At 59.2% G+C, this 18475-nt stretch overlaps 3 protein-coding genes and 1 long non-coding RNA gene across 4 annotated transcripts; 1 reads left to right on the top strand and 3 right to left on the bottom strand.

Moving 5' to 3' along the window:
- Positions 1-1750: 1750 nt before the first annotated feature.
- On the bottom strand, positions 1751-6324 carry RIN1 (Ras and Rab interactor 1). Its single transcript, XM_080641678.1, is given in 11 exon segments — positions 1751-1972; positions 1975-2305; positions 3146-3297; positions 3406-3537; positions 3832-4137; positions 4391-5140; positions 5292-5383; positions 5483-5555; positions 5645-5759; positions 5858-6038; positions 6167-6324. Coding segments are annotated over 11 exon segments (2328 nt in total). The 5' UTR covers positions 6256-6324; the 3' UTR covers positions 1751-1865.
- Positions 4301-14260, top strand: LOC308234235. Its single transcript, XR_013959034.1, has 4 exons — positions 4301-4672; positions 6181-6329; positions 11076-11146; positions 13464-14260. It is a non-coding gene; the product is annotated as an uncharacterized lncRNA (long non-coding RNA).
- BRMS1 (BRMS1 transcriptional repressor and anoikis regulator) lies at positions 7213-13963 on the bottom strand. The gene is made up of 10 exons (XM_080641680.1): positions 13829-13963; positions 10950-11095; positions 10776-10866; positions 10497-10624; positions 10252-10331; positions 10075-10171; positions 9429-9521; positions 8607-8671; positions 8159-8198; positions 7213-7784 (listed from the first exon to the last, which is right to left on the bottom strand). Exons 2-10 carry the CDS (start codon positions 11086-11088, stop codon positions 7777-7779), a joined length of 741 nt encoding a protein of 246 aa, XP_080497806.1. The 5' UTR covers positions 11089-11095; positions 13829-13963; the 3' UTR covers positions 7213-7776.
- Positions 14244-16521, bottom strand: B4GAT1 (beta-1,4-glucuronyltransferase 1). Its single transcript, XM_080641679.1, has 2 exons — positions 15325-16521; positions 14244-15090 (listed from the first exon to the last, which is right to left on the bottom strand). The coding sequence occupies exons 1-2, from the start codon at positions 16378-16380 to the stop codon at positions 14899-14901; spliced, it is 1248 nt and encodes a 415-aa protein (XP_080497805.1). The 5' UTR covers positions 16381-16521; the 3' UTR covers positions 14244-14898.
- Positions 16522-18475: the final 1954 nt, after the last annotated feature.

Below are 18475 nucleotides of genomic sequence, written 5' to 3'. Positions count from 1 at the left end.
GGTGGTGTGTGTGTGTGTGTGGGGGGGGGGGTCGTGGGGAGGGGACGGTGCTGAATTCCCAGAGCCAGGAATCAGGACTCCGCAGGGGAAGGGGATGAGAGTGGCGTGCAGAGGCCCCCGAGACAGGGGCCCAGAAGCCCCAGCCAGTTCCAGTTTCTGCTCCCCATCCAGCCTGGGGCTCTCTGAGTACCCCCTGCAATCTTCCAGGCCCTTCCTCTCCGACTGAACTTGCAACATCCTGTGTTTGGTTCCCAGATCCAACCCTCCCTTAATCTCCCAGCTTCCCGCCTCACTGCCCTTCACTTTTATCAAACTCCAGTCAGTGGAGAGTGTTTATTGAGCGCCCGTGGAGTGTGCGAGGCACTGGGGTGGGCAAGGGATAGGGAGGACACACAAAAGCCCGATGGGGAGACTCCCTAACCTGCGCGAAGCTTGGGGGAGAGGGTGGAAGTGGGAAACGCTGCCTGTGGCCGGGCGAGAAATTTGGAAGCCCCGCACCCGGGCTGCATCTGGTTTGTCTGTCTGCCCCATGTCCGGGCCTTCCACCTTCCAGCTGTCACCTCTGACGAGCGGGCGGATGTCCCTTAGTGTGCAGCGCCTCCGAGGCTGGCTGGGGTCCTCCTTCAACCAGGGGACAGTTCCTTCCCAGGGAGTGGTCCCGGCGAGGCTGGCCGCGTCCAGACCCCTGACCCCAAGGCAGCTGAGGGCCCGCAGCCTCAGCCCCTGCTGTCCCCCAGTTGCCCGGTGGCTGGCTGCCAGTGCAAAGCCTGGGACTACCTATGCGGCTGCGGCCTAGGAGCCACCCTCGCCTCTTGGTGTCACCCACTCCGCAGCTTCCTGGGCCACACACCCCCCCTGGTGGCTGTCGCCGGCACTTTCTTTGCTCAGATTTGCTGCCTGCTCTGCTGGGCCTTGAGGGTTAATTTATTGGTGGCTTAGAAGGGCTCCAGGGTGTAGTTGGAACCTGATGCCCTGGTTTGGGTGGGGGCACCCCAAATGGCCTGCTGTGTGATATCTTAGGAGTCACTTTCCCGAACGTCAGTGGGTAATAAGCACAAACTCCCGAGAGGCTCTTGAGAGGTCCAAAGAGTGAAGAGCAGAGAAAATGGTTTCCAAGCTCCCCCTCCCCCATCCATTTGAAAGCCGCCTTCCTGTCCAAGTCCCATGGGATGCCAGAGGGCCCGGGAGGAGCGCCCATCTTGGGAAAGACTGGAACTTGGGTGCTGCTCCCTCCAGCGGGACCTGCCCTCTGGGGTCTCCACGGGCTGACTGGAGGGCATCAGCCTCGGCAAGTGCAGCGAACGACCCTTGACCCTTGGAGGGAGAGGAGGCTGACATCCCACCTCCTTCCCTCCCTTTCCCATTGTCTGAGTTCTGCTCTGCCGAAAAATCATCCATCTGGACTCCTGGAAGGTTTCTGGGAGAAGACAGGATGGCATTGCACCCCCACTTTATAGGTGCGGGCACTGAGGTTTGGAGGTACAGTCCTCCAGGTGGCCTGGAGCAGGGCTGGCCCAAGCCCCTGCTGCCTCCTTCAATCATCCTGACACCGGGAGTAGGTGGAGTCTTTCACGGCCTTGAAGCCCCCAGCTTGGAGGGCTGCCGGCCTCGGCAGAAGTGTGAGGCAGAGGCCCTTGGGCCTTTGGTCTGGGGTCCCCCCTGCCGCTCAACTTTACTCCAATGCCGCAGATGCAGCCAGTCCAGGCACTTCCCCGGCAGGCATGGTCAGAGATGAGGATCAGAGGCGTGGCAGGCACAGAGTGAGTGGGGCTGAGGGCTCGGAAAGGCCTTCCCAGCAGGCTCAGTTTTCTGCCCCAAATGCCCCTCTGGCCACTCCCAGCTACTCCGCTGCTGCCGGGCCTCCCTCAGCCTCCAGCGCACTTGGCTGAGCAGGGCCTCCCCCGGCCTGGCTCTCCTCCTGCCCAGCAGTTGTCACAGGGACTGGCTTTGACCTCGATATCCCCATCTCCCTGCCCCCTTTCTCCTCCCTGCCTCCTGCCTCTGGCTCCCTGCTGCCCTCCTCCGTTGCACCCCCAAGTGAGGCCCCCAGTGTCTCGGGCCGCTCTGCCTGGCGGCGGTAGACGAGGTAGCCAGTTGTGGGCAGCCTGTGGGCCAGGGCTCCAGGGGGCAGGCGGTGATAGTCCTGCTCCTTGTACAGGAAGAGGCCAAAAGCGTCAGGCTGGGTCACTCGGAACTTGGTGGCACAGAGCTGGTTCAGGGTGGCAATCGAGGCCCCTGGGGGCACAGCCAGAGTCTTGGAGGTACAGCCACTGCTAGGGTCCTGGTAGGCTACTCGGAGGAGATGCTGTGCAGGAGGAGAAACAAACACAGAAACTCAGCCTTGCTTGGTACATATCTGGCTGCAAAGCCTGAGGCCCCGGTTTAGGCTCTGCAGAACCAACTGGAAAAAACTTTTTGGACACGGTGAGGTCCTAGGGGGGCCCTGAGGAAGGGAGACATATGCTGAGGCTGGTGGGTCACACGGCAGGCTGGAGGGATGGCCCCAGCAGGCCTACAGCCTGACCATCCTACTCAGATGGAGCCAACTCTGTGTCCTGAGCATGTGCCCTGGTTTTAACTCATTTAATCCTCATATCGGTCCCAGGAGGTAGGTACTATTATCCCATTTCATAGATGAGAAAATTGAGGCTCAAAGTAGTTACCTAACTTCCTCAAGCTCCCACAACCCGAAAGTAGCAGAGCCCGGATTTGAGCCCAGGATCTGGCTACACTGGACTCTGAACCAAGTCTGAGAAGGGTGGCGAGGATGGTGAAGGTCAGGGATGGTGTCTGGTGAGGGGAGCTCGGGCTGGAAGCCTGAGTCCAGGGGTGGGCAGAGCCCCAGTTGGGGCTGGAAGCCAGGATTTGAGGCTTCAGCCTGCCACCTGTGTCCCATCCCCTTTCCATGTCACGCCTCAGTTTCCTCATCTGTGAAATGGGGTAACGATGGCCCTATTTCTGTGAAGATTCAGGGCTGAGCACCTAGAGCACTGGGCACAGTGCTGGCGGCTGGAACATACTCTCTCCAGAAAGGCTGTCTTGATGTTGTTCTGCGTGGGGTGCTGTTTCTATTGCAGGGGGCGCAGGGCCAGCCTTTCCCCACTGGGACTCACAGTTGGGGTGGATGGTATGGAGGCCCTGTTACCTGGAAGCTGTGGGTGGCGGGCAGGCGGCGCTGTTCCCAGAGGCTGAGGGAGCGCTGCAGCTCCTGTGAGGGGCTCAGGGGGAGCGTGTGGGCCTGGCCCAGGCCGCCCAGCAGGGCCAGGCTGGCAGAGAGGCTGGTCAGGTAGTAGCCGCCTGGGACACAGGGGGAGAATGGAGGATGGGGTAGGGTGACATGTTCCCTCTCCCTTCCCTGCTCCAGCCCCACCCCGACAGGAAGTGGCATGTGTGTGAGTCCCTCACCCTCTCCGGTGAGCAGGGTGGGCTCCAGCAGCTCTGACATGTACTCGGCCTCCAGCAGCAGCTCAGGAAGGTCGCAGTGGGCCAGGACCAGGCTCAGCAGTGGGAGGAACTCGTCGGCCCCCGCGCCCTCTCCTGTGGGGTGGCGGAGAGGGAAGCTTCAGGCTCCTCTGAGGCCTCGCGGTCAGAGTCCTCCTTGCCTTAGACAGTGACCCTCCCCTCCACCTGCCAGGCCTTGGGCAATGTGATCTCTATGGCAACCACAAGCAGGGGCTGGGGAGAGGATGCTCTACAATCTGGGCCTCAGTTAGACCACCTGTGAGATGGGAGGGTTGGACCATCTTTTCCCCAGCTGTGCCTTTCCTGAAATCTGCCTGGAGGGGCCTGCCTCTGACAGCAAGGAGCCGGTGGGGGCGGTGGGGGGTGTACCCAGGTGGGTCCTCAGGACTGTGTAGAGCAGCTTGCAGGCCTGCAGGAGCCGCTTGACCTGGGCGTTGGGTGAGTAGGTGCGGAGTAACTGCAGCAGCTTCTGGCGCACCTGCTCCGTCTCCACCGGGGAGGGCAGGCTCAGGCGGGACCCGAAGGCTGCAGGGCCCTGGGCCCGGGCCAGGCGGAAGCCCTCAGCCAGGTGGCCCAGGGAGCCATTGGCGGAAAGCCTGCGCCGTAGTCGGGCCACCAGGATGGGCCGGAGAGGCTTGAGCACCAAGCGATGCAGGGACTTCTCCAGGACTCGTTCTGTGGAGCAGAGGCAGGCGAGGGGTGAGGAGAACCAGGGTGGGGGCAGAGTCCAGCGAGACAGGGATGAAGAGGAGGAGGGATCTTGTGAGACAGGAGAGCGGGGGGGTGAAGGGGTGGGGAGAAGTGGGGAATGAAATTCACGTGAAGGGGTGAGACAGGCGGCACTGTGGAGGGGAGAGAGTGGCCTGGGTAAGAGGTGAGATTATGAGAGACGGGGCTGAGCCAGCGAACGCCGGGGCTGGAGTCTCACCCAGTCTATTAGGCGGCAGCAGCTTCTCAGGGCCCAGCTCGGCGCTCAGCATGACCTGGGCCCTGCTCAGTGCTTCACGGATACCCTGCAGCTCCTGGGGCTCCGGGCCGGCCCGCACCTGGGTCAGTAGGTCCTGGACCAGCTGGCCCACAGCTGTGTGGCGGTCCTGCATCAGTGCCGAGGCTGCCCGGCCCACCTGCCGCTCAGGTGCCAGCAGAGAGCAGAAGGCAGAGCTCATGGACCGAAGCAAAGGCCGCCTGCGATTCCTGAGACTCAGGCGGGGTGAGGTTGCTGGACTCCCCTGACACCCCTGCATCCCCTCCTCCTCCTCGGAGCTGCTGGGGGAGCCACAGTCCACCTCCTGGAGGGAGGGCAGGGGAGGGAGGCTGGGGCTGGCTCCCCCTGGCACACGGTACCCCACTGAGCTCTCCCTCCTCAGCAGCTGTCGAGGGGGCATCCTTTCTGTCTGGCTGGAGGCTGCCCCTGGCAGCACAGGGACAGGGGGAGGCGGCACAGCGGGTGGAGACAGGGGGCTGGAGGTCTCAGTGGATACACGTACTTTGAAACTCCTCTTGAATTTCTCCCGCTTGGTGGGGCCCAGATCCCCTGGGAACAGGGGGTTGAAGAAGCACAGGGCGGCCCCGGTGCCCTGGTCCAGCTCTTGTGGGGACCGGGGCTTCAGCGGGGGCAGGAGCGGGCCTTGAGAGGGGCCTGGCTGAGCCTTGGTGTTGAGGGAGGAGCTCCAGAACTCTAGAGAAGAGAAGCCAACGGGGGCCTCAGGAGGTGAAGGGGATGTGCCCAAAGGAGGGCAAGATGCAGGCTCAGACTGTGTGCCCAAGTGCCTTCCCTTCCCCCGGCCTCAGTTTGTCCACCTATGCAATGGGCGGCAGGGGAGCCTTACCAACGCCTAAATGGGAGATGGCTTCCAGCTCCTTGTGGGTGGCTGCCTGCCGGATGGCTCTGGGGAGCTGGAGCTGGAGCAGCAGGATGTCCCTGAGGCCAGAGACGGGGAGATAAGTGAGGGATGCCTGGGGTTGTCGGGGTGGAAGGACAGGGTGTCCCTCAGACACCAGCCCCTGAGGGCAGGCTCACCGGGTGTGGCAGTAGGCACAGATGAGCTGGACTAGGTCCGGGAAGATGAGCTCAGATCCCTCCAACGAGACGCCTGAGAGATGGGAAGCGAGGCTGTTCCCTGGAGTCCCCCTGGCCCAGCCTCTGCTTCCAGCCCCGTCCCTCCAGGCCGGTCCCTCTCACCCCCAGGGCTCTCCTGGACGTAGTGGCTGGACACAAAGGAAGGGCCACTGGCCTCAGGCAGCCTGACACACAGGGCTTGGCACTGGCGAGTGTTAGACTTCCGCACCAGGAACGTCTGAGAACGGATGGGTTGGCGGCTCAGGACCTCCGTGTCCTGCTCCTCTCCCTCCCGCCCTCCACCGGCCAGTCTCTGGGGGAAGGGGCAAGACTCACCCCCGGGGGCTCGGTCCTCAGCACGTGCAGCGCAGCTGCTGCGTTGGCCCGCAGCTGTAGCCACACGGGCCGCGTGAGCAGCAGGCGCTCCCGCAGGCTCACAGTGCGTCCTGGCCGCTGGGGCCCACCTGTCTGCCCCCCGCTGGCACCGGGCACGTCGTACATCGGGTCCTGGGCTGGCCTGGAGGCAGGCACCAGATCTAAGCAGGCGGCCCGCGGCTGGGCCCCTTGCCCAACCCTTTCCCCCTCCTCTGCCCCGGGACAGACCGGCCCGCAGCCCCTCCAGGCTGCCCTTCCAACTTCACTAACTTTTCTCTCTCCAGGTGCCCAGGTGCAGAGGAGTCCGTCGGACTGGGGGCTCCAAGGGGCCCTGCTCCTGGCTCCCCAGGGGCTTCCATGGCGGGGAGCTCCTTCGGTTACTTCTGGGACTCAGGAAGGCAGTCCAGCCCCCAAGGCAAGAGCATTCCCGCTGGTGAGTAACACTTCCTGAGGGCGGTACGCCCTGTCACACCCCGCCAGTTAACTCTTCTGTGTCCACTCAGCCTGGGCAGCACCCACTTCCTCTGCGTTCTGGGCCCAGTCTTGGGGGACAGGGATCCTTCCCAGGCAAGTGCTCCAGCTGTAGGGCTGCCGCCTCTACAGCAGCCGCCTCAGACCACGGGTGGGAAGGAAGGGGTTAAGTGGGGCCTGTCTCCTCCCCCTCTGCCCAAGCCTCCTCGCCCTTGGGGCACCTTTCAAGTCTGTGGTCAGTTGCTCAACTGTCCACCTTGGGGTCAACCTTGTGAGAGAGAGCCTCCTAATGGTCACAGATGACTCATTCCTCAGTCTAACTGGGGTTTTGGGATTTCAGGTTGCCATGGAGAAAGGATGCCTGTCTCCATGGAAACAAACCCCTTTGCTTAATTGAGGTTCTGGGGGTGGTTCTAACAATCAGCACTAAACAGGGGAGTCTGGCTGTGAGGTGTCAGCACATGGCACTGCTGCCGGCTGCCAGCTGCCTCCCACGCACACAGGCCTTGCCAATCTGCCGAGGGACGGGCAGGTGCAGGCATGACCCAGTCTGCGAACACAGAGCACTCAGCCCCCTTCCCCATCTGAGGCCACGTGTTCCGCCTGTGCCACATGCTGCTTCAGACTTTGTCACCAGCACCAGGCAGTCCAGGGCCCAGCCCCCCACCTCTGGGGGGATGGGCCATAGGAGAGTCCCCCTTTTCTGCAGTCTATACCCCAAGTCAGAGTGGGGAGGCTCCTCCGGGTAGTAAGAGGTACCGGGGACCCCAGAAGAGACTGCCTGTTTCAGACACTCCTCATGGGAGCCCTGACTGCCTTGCAGGTGAATCAGACACACGTTGGGTCACAGCAGAGACCCAGGAAATGCTTTAATTCCAGTCCCCGCAGTGTGGGCGGCAGGCACCAAGGACTGCCTTGAGAAGACCTGGGGAGCCCGCCTTCTCAGCATGGCAAGAGGCAGGACAGGCCCCGCCCCCCCCCCCCCCCAACAGAATTCCTGGTTCAGAGTTCCCACGAAGTGGGTCCAACACATGGGCTCAGTGACTGGGGAGCCAGGTCCAAGGTCAGCAGGAAGGATGTACTTTGGCTTCAGATGAGGCAGGTCTTCTTTGTCAGGGAGGGACCCAGGGGGCTGACCTTCGGCAGGGGAAGGTAGGGGGCTGGCTGGGCATGAGGGACTCAGTCTTGCCTGGCTAGGACAGCTCGGGCCACAGCTGTACAAGCCCTGAGCAGGAGCAGAGGAGTCCAGACCAGTGAAGGCTGGAGGGGAGTACCCAGCAGCAGCACTGGAGAGCCGGCTGGAAAAGACCCAAGGGGCTTGTCCGTCTGCCTCTCTGCAGTAGGAAGATGTAAGTCCGGGTTTTGGTGCCTGTTGCTCCGAGGGGCCCCGCTGGCTGTGAATCACAGGGTCATGGTCCTAGGGGTACGTGGGAAGGGAGAGATCATTGCAGGTGAGAGAAAGCCAAAACAAGAGGGAGTCGCCACTTCTTCTGGGGAAATGAGAGGAAGGGCCCGGGTCTGCCCTCATCTGTGGGCCCGTCAGTACTGGGCGCCTGCCCCCAGCTGCTGGGGTTAGGGCACGGTGGGAACTCCGTGTCCTAACCCCTCAGCTTAGAGCTGCCCCACCCCCACCCTGGCTCCTGCTCCCAACCTCCCAGTGCCCTCAAGCCCAGACTGTCCGAACTCTTGGGCCACGGGTCTGACACGGCCACTGCCCCGCCCTGGGCTCCTTTCTGGAGGCTGGGCTGGGGGAAGGGGTGGTGGGAGGTGGGAAGCCCCTGTGGTTCTTACCATCGGATTTTCTCTTCTGAGGGGACACTGCTGCCCTAGCCTGGGGTGGAGAGAAGAAAAGCCCCCGTGAGAGCCTGCCTCTGGCTTGGCAAGTCCCCTCCACATCAGCCTCTCTGGGGTGGGGGCTGTTGGGCCAGTGCTGCCTGGGAGTGGGGGGTGGGGAGGGTATGGGAAGCATAAGACACTTTCTAGACAAAGCTCTGATGTGACCTCCTGTCAGAGGCCCGGCCAGCCCAGCTGCTACCCCACCCTCCCTTTCTCCCATCCCATCAAAACCTGCCCTGGAACGAGAAAGAGGCCAACAAGACCAGAAGCTCCCTCCTCCAGGGCAGCCCTGGGCAAAGGAGGTGCGTGAGCTGGCAGTGATGCCAGGGAACCTCGGCAAGGCTAGGGTGGGAGCCTGCAGAGCAGACCTGGCGTCTGGGGCAGGGCCCTGCACGAGACCCACCTTTTTTATAGCCGTCCAGTCCTCCAGGATGTCGAGCTCCTGCAGCATGTACACGATGTAAGGGCCTGCAACAGGGTCAAGGAAGCAATGCCCGAGGAGAGGCGGTGCGAAGGGCGTGGGCTAGAGCTTGGGCTCCACCCCTACTTCTTGGCCCCCAGGTTCTCTGGGGGGGCGTGTGGCTATGGCCTATTTCAACGAGTCCAAGAGGGCAGGGGTGGGCCCCAAGCCTCACCCCTACTTCCCCTACCTTGGCTCCCACTCATGCCCTCTCCCCAGCTTCAAGATCAGTAGGCCAGGCCCATCCACCTACTCAGGGACCTTGCTCCTTCTACTCCTTGTCCCCCCATGTGGCCCCTTCCCCATCTACACACAGAATCCATTCTGAAAACTCTGGCTTCCCAGGCCCCCTGGGGACCGTCCACTCTGTCCTCCCATAAGCTGCACCTGATGTCTCCACGCCCTCAAGTCCGTGCAGACCAGGTTCCTCCCTCCCTGAACCTGATTCCTAAGGCCAGGCGGCCGGTGCCCTTAGACTGTTACTGTAGGAACCAGGGCAGGGGGCTGGGGAGCAGGGGTGAGAATTCAGTTCATCTCTGTGCTGGGCTGTGCCAGAGGGATAAAGGCTAAGGTGGGGCAGAGGCAACTACTCCCACATGCGAGTGTCCCAGTTTAGACCACAGGGATGCAGATGAGAGAGAAGCCATAGCTGTTGGGGGAAGACCAGGCAAGGTGTGTGAGCAGGCTCCCGTCTGAGGTTTCCAGGCATCGCTGCCAGCTCACATGCCGCCTTGGCCCGCTCAGGCCCTGCGGGTGGAAGGATACCAGAAACGAGGGGCGCCTTCTTCCTCTTGCTGGGTGGCAGGGAGTCCCAGGTCCTTGAGTTGCCTCTGGTGTGCAGTTTGTCATCCCACCACTCTGTGTCCCCAGACCCAGAGTCAGGATCGTGGTGCTGGCCCTCCCAGGACACCCCCACCCTTGTAGCCTGCCCTTCCCCATCAACCAGCTCCCAGGACAGGGGAGAGAACCCTGGGCTTGGGGGTTAGAAGCTGAGTTCAGGCCCCAACCACACAGAAGTACGACCTGGAAAAGAGGTCGCTGCACATCTCTGGGGCTCCGTTTCTTCATTTGTTTAGTGGACAGTGGGATGAGGACAATTCCTGCCTCCCCAGAGCCCCGTATGATGTAGGCACTATGGACATGGTGGGGACTGTGGCTACTTATGTGTGGGAGGGTCAGAATGTCACCTCCCATTCTGGAAAGAGAGCAAGGGCAAAGGAGAGCAGGGGGACCCACTCTTCCTGAACCCCCACTGTGTGCCAGGCCCCTTCATGCCTGGCTTCAGTCAGGCTCCACAAACACCCCCCCTCCCGTCCCCTTGAGCAGGCAGGGAAGCTCAGGCCCTGGCAGGAGTGGGCACTGACAGAGCCAGGCCGGGGGCAGGGTGCTCAGGGCCGGCCCCTTGCCTCACCCGAGCTGATGTCCAGGCTCTGGCGGTCCTCCTCCAGCCTCTGGATCCGCTCCTGCAGCTCCCCCTGCAGAGTGTCATAGAGCAGCAGCTTCTCACTCTGGAAGAGGTGGGAGCAGCTCAGTCAGGAGGGACAGGTGGGCCACGTTAAGTCCTCCTCCCTTGGCGCCCATCAGTCACCTCCAGGTGCTGTTTAGCTCCCTGCAGCTCACACTCATACTTATTCCTGATCACGTCCAGGCAGAAGCCCTTGTAGATCCCTGCAGAGGGAGGGAGGGGTTTGAGAGGCCCAGCTTGGCCAGGGACTCCAGTGCCCCAAAAGGAGTGCTGGGAACATGGGCAGGACAGGGATGAGAGAGGAAGGGAGGTAGGGGAACAGGGAGGGAGACTGGGGGCCCCTCCAGGGCACAGGACAGCCCACAGACCTGCCACCTGAATGCGAATCTTGAGGCTCCGCTGCAGCCCCCCCAGGGGCTCTGTGTATTCGGGCGCTCTCTCAGCCCCCACTTCCTCCAGCCGCACCTGCAGCTGACTCAGTCGTTCCCTGAACAACCTGGGAGGTAAAATGTGCTCATCTGTCAAGCACATACGGAGTACCTGGTCCACGACAGGTACTCACTCTTGGCCTCAGCCACCTCTGCCCAGCACCAGGCCCGCCTCACCCCCAGTGCCTGGAGACCCAGCCCCAGGCGTCCCACGCTCACTTCTCCTTTAGTTCCGAGAACTGCTTCTCCAGGTCCAGCATCTCATTGACGCACTCACTGCGGCGCCGTTCGTAGTCCTCATCGTCCATCTCTGGGACAAGAGGGCAGTCAAGGCCGGCTGAGGAGTGGGCAGGCGTGTGTGCGTGTGCATGTGTGTACGCGCGTGTGTGTCACCTGAGCTCTCCTCCTCCGACTCGGTCTGGCTGCCACTTCGTTCCTCCTCACTCTCTTCTTCCTCTCCGTTCATCTCGGCAGCTGAATCACCCTCTGCTTCCATCTCTTCTGTGTCTTTGCTTGAAGGTTGGAGCGGCATCTGGGCTCTGGAAGGAGGGGTAGAGCCATCACTCACCACCACCCACAGCTCCAAGCAGGTAAGTGGCCACTCAGGGACTTAAGCAAAGCCTGGCCGCAGCTGGGGACAGCTGGGAAAGTGACTGGACTCGCCACAACCTGAGCACACACTGGGTGAAGCTGCGAGTGGCCCTGTCTGCACACCCCCAAAGATGGGAAAGGCCAAGGGTGGGCTCCCCCTGCCTATGGGACTTGGCCTTTCAAGGCCCTGCACCAACTAGACTTGAACTACTGGTCCAGCTCCTTCACCCCACCATCTAACGGCCAATTCTCAAATACACCAGGCACTTCTTTCCTCCCCACACCCGCCTCGTGCTGGTCCTGCTGCCTTTAATGCCCCCCACGTCTCTTCCTGAGAACATTTCCCAACCCCTTGTCTCCCACTGTGCCCTGTGTCCAGTCCCATCTCCTGCTTCCTCTGGGACTTCATGTCAGCAGTGCTCCCTTCCCTCTCATAGTTTCAACACTCCCTCCCGACAGTTCCTTCCCACGGAACTTCAGGCGTGCTCAGGTGTTCCCTGCCATTTAGGAAGAGCAGAAACACAAAACCTCACCCCATTCCATTAGCTGCTCCACATATTCCCCTCACAGCTACACCTTTCAAGTCCTGCGCACACTTGCTCTTCCTACTTTCACCTCCCACTTGTCCCCATTTGTTTCTGTATCATCGCTGTCAGCTGCAACTAATTCTGCAGAGTTAACTCACGATCCCCTGGTGACTAATGCCAATATTTTTTTTAAAGCTCTTTTTTAAAAAAAAATATATATATTTTATTGATATTTCACAGAGAGGAAAGGAGAGGGATAGAGAGCTAGAAACATCGATGAGAGAGAAACATCAATCAGCTGCCTCCTGCACACCTCCCACTGAGGATGTGCCCGCAACCAAGGTACATGCCCTTGACCGGAATCGAACCCGGGACCTTTCAGTCCGCAGGCCGACGCTCTATCCACTGAGCCAAACCGGTTTCGGCACTAATACCAATATTTTTAATGCTTACCATAGTTGCCTTCTCAGCAACACTGAATACTGTTATGCATTCCTTCTTATATCACTCATCTAATATTTATTGAAACTCTAATATATGCTAGGTACCATCAGACACTGGAAGGTGCTGGGCACAACTGTGATAGACAGACAGACAGTCTCTGAACTCAAGCTGTTTACAAGTTCCTGGGAGAAAAGGGCAAAGAAGCAGACCATTACTGTGATGTGCGAAGAGTTGCGAGCAGGGGCACATGGGAGAGGCATCTAACTGGGACCTGGAGTTGCTGCAGACGAAGACGGGCCAGACAGATGAGCTGATCTGGCTGAGGGAGGGAACATTCCAAGTAGAGCAGCATGTGCAAAGACCTCAAAATGAGGGAAGGGACAGGGTGGGGGCACCTGGGTCTAAGCCTCAGGAAGAAATCTGGGCAATGATATACAGCGAGTTCTTCAGACCCTGGGAGAGGGTGCAAGCAGCAAGGCAGGATGTGTGGAGTGAGAAGACATTCATGATGGAACTCTCAGGGTCACCAAAGGGGAAGCGGGTGAGAACCCTGCAAAGGAAAAGGAAATTACCAAGAGGTGGAGGAGGAAAAACTCAAAGTCATGAAGAGAATTTTAGAAGCAAGGAGAGGTGACAGTGCCACATGCTGCCAATAGATCACCTAATAGGAAGACTAACTAGGCCTCTCAACAGATAATCTCTGCCTGCTAGGAGTTCTATTTCACTGCGAAGTTCTTCCCATTTCTCTGGACACTGTCTTGTAGCCACTCCTCCAGGAAGCCTAGTTGCTTACATTTCCTCTCTATTCGCCCATCACATGTCTGTCTCCACAACCAGGAGCCTCAGCAGGGCATGGCAGCACACGCACCTTCATCACCTAGCACAGTACTGACTCACCTGATGACTGGAGGGTTTGCAAATACAAATTAAACTTCTGTGAGGCAGGAGTTGGCTTTTACTCTTGGCAGCCCCCAGACCCATGTATTAGTAGCAAACCCAAAGTGTTCTGTTAACATTCCTTAACAGCATTTCGAGTTTTGTAAAATAACTGGACTTCAGAGTTTAGTCACATTCCTCAATGATTTCACAAATAATCTGAACCTGATCTGAAAATCTGGGTTCTCCAAACCAGTCTCATCATTTCCATTCTCAAGCCACGGTTCCAACAGTTCCCAAACTCTGCAATTCCTCTTCACTGTTAAATATGTTTACTTGGTAAAAAGCAACGTAATCCGGACCAGGTAGAGCGGAAGCAGGGGGTGGGGTGGGGAGTGTAGTTTACTCCAGGTGCCTCTTATTCTACTGATGAGCTCAATTAAATCACAACCTCCTCTCCTTACCCCAGGTACAAAGAGAGAATAGCCATTGCTACTCGGAGCGTTGTAAAGATTTCTGGGGCAAGGGATGGTAAGGCGTTGTGCACATGCAAATCTTTTCAGAAAGTGAGCATCTCGAAGGCAGGCCTCCATGGTCCCCACCCTTGAAGACGACAACTCAGCCCCGCCGCGGCGCGCCCGGAGCCTCCCGCCCCGCTCCATCCCGGTACGCGCGGCACGGGCAGGGGAATCACTGGCTCTTCCGCGGGCAGCTTGGGGCCCGCGGCCCTGCACGCGTCCTGTTCGTTATGTCTCCGCTTTGGCCCTGGAGATTGGGCGGGCTCCGACCGACTAGCTGGAGACCGAACCGGGCGCCATGGGTGGCGTTACGCACCGCAGGGAGTGGAGCCTCCGGCCTCAAGTCCGAGACTCTCCGACAGGTGCCCGGTGCCCGCTGCTGCGGGTGCTGGCCGCCGCCACCCGGCTCCCGGAACCGCAGCGCTGGTCCCTCTTTACTGGAAGGCGGGGCCTGTCCGCGCTTCCGTGTTCGTCATCAAGAGGTGCCCGTTGGGAAGCTCCCAATTGGACAGCTGGGGCGAGGCATGCTGGGATACCGCGCGCTGGTTTCCATAGCAACCAGTCGACATGCACACTGGCCGTCAGCCTGCCGAAAAAACCCTTGCGGCTTCCTTGCTTTACAGGTGATGCCCCTTGGTCCACGGTCACCTTCCTCCTCCCGCCCCGCGGCATGAAAGAGGAGAACCCGCGACCCCTCCGCCTGTCCGGTTCAGGAGAGTAATAGAGGCAACTGTAGTTGTGAACACTCGTTTATTTACATTGTCATTGGTAGGCAAACAACCTAGCTCAGTCTATTCTAGGGTACAGAACTCGCAGACCCTTCCCTTCTCCAGAACTCGCGAGGCCTGGGAGAACCAGAAAGTTTAGGCTTCAGCCCAAAAGCTAAGAACTAAACTCAAAGCCTTTATCTGATTTCTTTACAAAAAGCCCATTTTGTTAAGTACTCAGACTTCTCCCTCTGCGCCATTCATACTTTTTGCTCTCCTACTGCCTACCCACCCAAGATTGTTAATAATAACAATAATAAAAACAATAATACTGTAATAATATTAATAATACTTCACATTTTTACGAAGCTTACAGAGTGTTTTCACATATAGCATCTCATCTGAGCCTCCCAACCGTTCCGTGAGGTAGATATTCTCACCTCCCTTTTTACAGACGGGGCAGCTGAGGCTCAGAGAGGGAACGGGATTTGCTCAAGGCCACTCAGCTAGTTAGTGGTAAAGCTAGGACTTGATCCCAGCACCCCATATTCAAAGTCCAGTGTTCCAACACCACAGCTACCATTGTCAAGTGGAGTGACATTTCTTACCCCTCTCAGGCCTGAGGGGCAGCCCAAGGAGAGAGGAGGCTGACACTTCTCAAACTAGGGCAGGGAAGGACTCAGCAATGACGGGTCGAGTCGGGGTACTTGGCCTTCAACTCCTGTTTGAACTGGCGGTAAAGAATCTTATTGTGCTGATTTTCGGCTTCCTTTTGGGGGTGGAACTTCAAGGCCTCTTTGAAGCCCTTATGAATCAGGAAACCTTCGTTCAGCACCTCGAAATCAAATCCTGCCACGTGCAGCTCACAGGCCTGTGGGGGGAGAGACAGGTCAGCAAAGCCTGATGATATTCCTAGGGCCAAGACTGACATCCTAAAGCCGACCCCAGCATCCCACTCCTCCGGAGGCATCCTGGATCTCCCACAACCACCACTGAACTATCATTTCTCCTGCTTCAATGCCCACTTCCCATCCAGGGCCACTCATAGCTCCCTGACCCCGCACCCCTGCTGCCCCATTTCCCCCGCCCTCTCCCTTAGAGGCACCTGGCTGATGCGATTGAAGCCGTACTGCCGAAAGCGTTCGTCGAAGGTGGGAACCTTGCCTCCAGCCACGTAGAATGGCTCCCAGGGGTCCTGCCAAGGCACCACGTAGGCAGGCCTCAGCAAGGTCCCTTCGGGAAGGTTGACCCAGCGGGAGTAGTTGGTGGGCGCCTGGCAGGGCGTGCACAGCCCATAATAGAAGGGCCGCACCTCGCCCACCTGGTAGAGCTTCAGCAGCTCGTTCTTATTTGTGGGCATGCGGCGGGCTCGGCGGATCTCAAAGGCAGGCACCACGAGCGCTGTCCCTGCCCACTGCTTGCTCTGATCCAGCATTTCCCGCAGGCCTCTCCACAGTCCCTCGCTGGGCACCATGTCCACATCGATGACCAGGGCATAGTTGGCCCCCTCACGAGCCAGATTCCTCAGCAGGTTGTTGGGGTAGGACACGTTGGTACCCAGCGCGTAATTGACCCCAGGCTGGGCCACCCTGGCTAGCTTGTCAAAGACCTGCTGGCAGGACCGCAGCAGCGCAAACTCCCCCGGCTCCCGGGGATCGGGCACAGCGGCCTCATAGCGCGAGGGGCACACAAGGTGCATGGCAACTCTGGCGCGAATATCGGGACAGTGGCTGCTCAGCGCGTAGGTCAGCACCGTGGCCAGCTGCGCCTCCTCCTTGGTGGCGGCGAACACCGACACGGATAGCGGGCCCTCCCAGCGCTCCAACAGGCCCGACAGATGCAGCAGGTTGTCCACGCTGGCGTGCGTGGCCAGGATCACATCATCGGGCTCCATGGTGGTCTTCAGCAGGCCCCTGTAGACGCGGTAGTCGCCGCTGGTGTCCAGGACGCCTCCGGAGGCCAGCGCGGCGCGGAGCTGCGCCTTGACCTGGTCCACAGACCGCGGGGACGGGGGGAAGAACTCCAAATACTGCTCTTGCTCCTCCTGTCCGTGGAGCCCGGACAGCAGCGACAGGTAGAGTAGCTGCAGCATCGCCACCAGCATTAGCGCGGCCAGCAACAGCTGGTAGAAGGCGCACCGGATGGCGTAGGACATCTGCATGGCTCTCGGGGCTCGCGGCGCACAGCAGGGACCACCCGGCCACAGCCTCGCCAACCGCCGCAAGCCCGGATTTACCGCAGCCTGCCGAGCGCAGCCGAGGCGAGCCGAGGCGAGCCGAGCCCCGTGCACAGCCCCTCTCGCCCGCACGGGCTCCGGGGAGTGCCAGGGCGCCCCCTGCACGCCTGGAGGAGCGACTGCACGAGCCGCCCGCGCGGCGCGCTTTGCAAACGCTGGCTCTGCCCGAGGCTGCACCGCTGGGTTCCCAGAGACAAGCACCCACTCCCTCCGGGTCAGTACGTGACCCCCGCCCCCCGGGCTGACCGCGTCCTGAAACCTTGACGCGCTCGCCCCGGGTTCAGGGAGGGAAACCGTGGCAGAGCTCAGCTGCAGCTTGGTGAAGGATGGTGCGGGTTCGCGGCTGCGGCGGGAGGAAAGGAACACACACAAACCCTTTCTTTCTGCGGTTTCTCCCTCCAGTAGATCCTACCAGGGCTGCACTGAACAGCGGGTGTAGGAGCTCAGATGGTGCGGAGAAGATAAGCGATAAGAGAAGTTAGGAAGGTGAGCTTTCCATGTGGGACGAGGTGGCCGAGTGGTTAAGGCGATGGACTGCTAATCCATTGTGCTTTGCACGCGTGGGTTCGAATCCCATCCTCGTCGGTCGCGTTTTACACAGGAGACAACTCTTTATTTTCTACATCCCATTGATCTGGAGCACCACGTTGGGGACAATTTGATCCAACCAGAGCCCCAGGACACCACGCGTCTTCTCCCTCTTCAGGCTCTTCCTACACTCTGTATCGGCACCTTCTGGGCCGGTAGAGGTGTGCTTTTTTTTCTCCCTAGACAGAGGGCCCAGGGTTCGGTGGCACCTTGAGGACCAGAACCGGAATTCTGGCCAATGCCAAATTAGGGGCCTGTATATTAATCAGAGAAGCACCTCCTAGAATCACCCTTTCCCTGACTAAAGTAGTGGAATTCAAGGGTGGGTGGTGGTGGTGGTGAGGGTGGTATTTGTTCCTTAATTACTACTCCATTCAGCCCAGTGATTTTCCTCCCACAGCAACTCTCCCAGGAGGGAGACCTTGTATCCACACCCCTTCTTCCTGAACACACACACACACACACACACACACGCAGAAGGTCTTGAGTATCTAACACCAGCCTTATACAAAAGGTGCTTAATGAGTGTGTGAATAATTGAATCGTGGATTCTTTCGAAGCGGAGAGTCTGTGGGGAAGGGCAGGTACTTCGACTGCTACATCAATGATAGGTAATAACTACTGAGCGCTGTGAACCTGGGGAAGGTGCTCTGGGACAGGGCAAGGTGTTTCTCCACTACTCCACAGGCAGTGGGAGTCAAGGTTGAGCTGAAGAGTGACCAGGAGCCCCATATTCCACAGCCCCCAGCAATAACTCCTCCCAGCTGCTCAGACCAGGCACTGTGTGCGGCACCAGGAATGAGGCCTTGCAGGGACACGGGCACTGTCCTTGAAGGTGTCCGCTGGTGACCTGGGCCAGAGGAGAAAACTGTGCGCAGGCGCCTTTCAGCACAGGCCTTGAAAGCCGGAGGCACAGAAGCCAGATTTGATGCCATCTGGGTTTTCTTTGACCTGCTCAGTGTTAAAAACAACAACGACACAATTGAAATTACATTAATTGTTAACTTTGGTGAATCAGGAGATTGGACATAAAACCCACATTTCCAGCTTCTGTTTTGAATTCTGGAAGATCTGGCAATACCAGGCCTGCATTCCTTCAGGGTGACAATTGGCTAGAGTGTAAGAGTGACTCCCCCTTTGCAAACAGTCTTTTCTTTGCCAACATCTCAACCCTGCACCTTCCTGCCCACCCCGGCCCTTTGAGCATTTGTCTTTCATCTACGGTACGCATACAACACCTATTTTCTACCTCAATTTGCTGGGGCATCTGCCCACAATACCCTCCCTCACCCACTGCAATGCTAGCTGCACAGCAGGCATCAATTCCTGTTTTTTGAACCAGTAAATCAGAGGCTTCTGAAGTGTCCCCAGGGGCTCTAGTCTAAGGGGGACTGAAAAATAGTGACTGGGCTTGGCCGTTATCAAGGAAAGC

The sequence above is a fragment of the Plecotus auritus genome (genome assembly GCF_963455305.1).
Source record: "Plecotus auritus genome assembly, chromosome: 9".
Taxonomy (NCBI): Eukaryota; Metazoa; Chordata; class Mammalia; order Chiroptera; family Vespertilionidae; genus Plecotus; species Plecotus auritus.
The sequence above is the reverse complement of the archived record's forward strand: the minus strand, read 5'-3'. Positions and strand labels throughout refer to the sequence as shown.

What these genes read in the sequence shown, in the direction of transcription:
- BRMS1 (XM_080641680.1), bottom strand. Translation starts at nt 11,088, where the DNA reads ATGCCGCTCCAACCTTCAAGCAAAGACACAGAAGAGATGGAAGCAGAG. An exon ending in GAGCTAAACAGCACCTGGAG is followed by an intron (nt 10,172 to 10,251) that starts GTGACTGATGGG and finishes CACCTCTTCCAG; the next exon opens with AGTGAGAAGCTGCTGCTCTA. An exon ending in GAGCCTGGACATCAGCTCGG is followed by an intron (nt 9,522 to 10,074) that starts GTGAGGCAAGGG and finishes CTGGGGACACAG; the next exon opens with AGTGGTGGGATGACAAACTG.
- B4GAT1 (XM_080641679.1), bottom strand. Translation starts at nt 16,380, where the DNA reads ATGCAGATGTCCTACGCCATCCGGTGCGCCTTCTACCAGCTGTTGCTG. An exon ending in GCTTCAATCGCATCAGCCAG is followed by an intron (nt 15,091 to 15,324) that starts GTGCCTCTAAGG and finishes CTCCCCCCACAG; the next exon opens with GCCTGTGAGCTGCACGTGGC.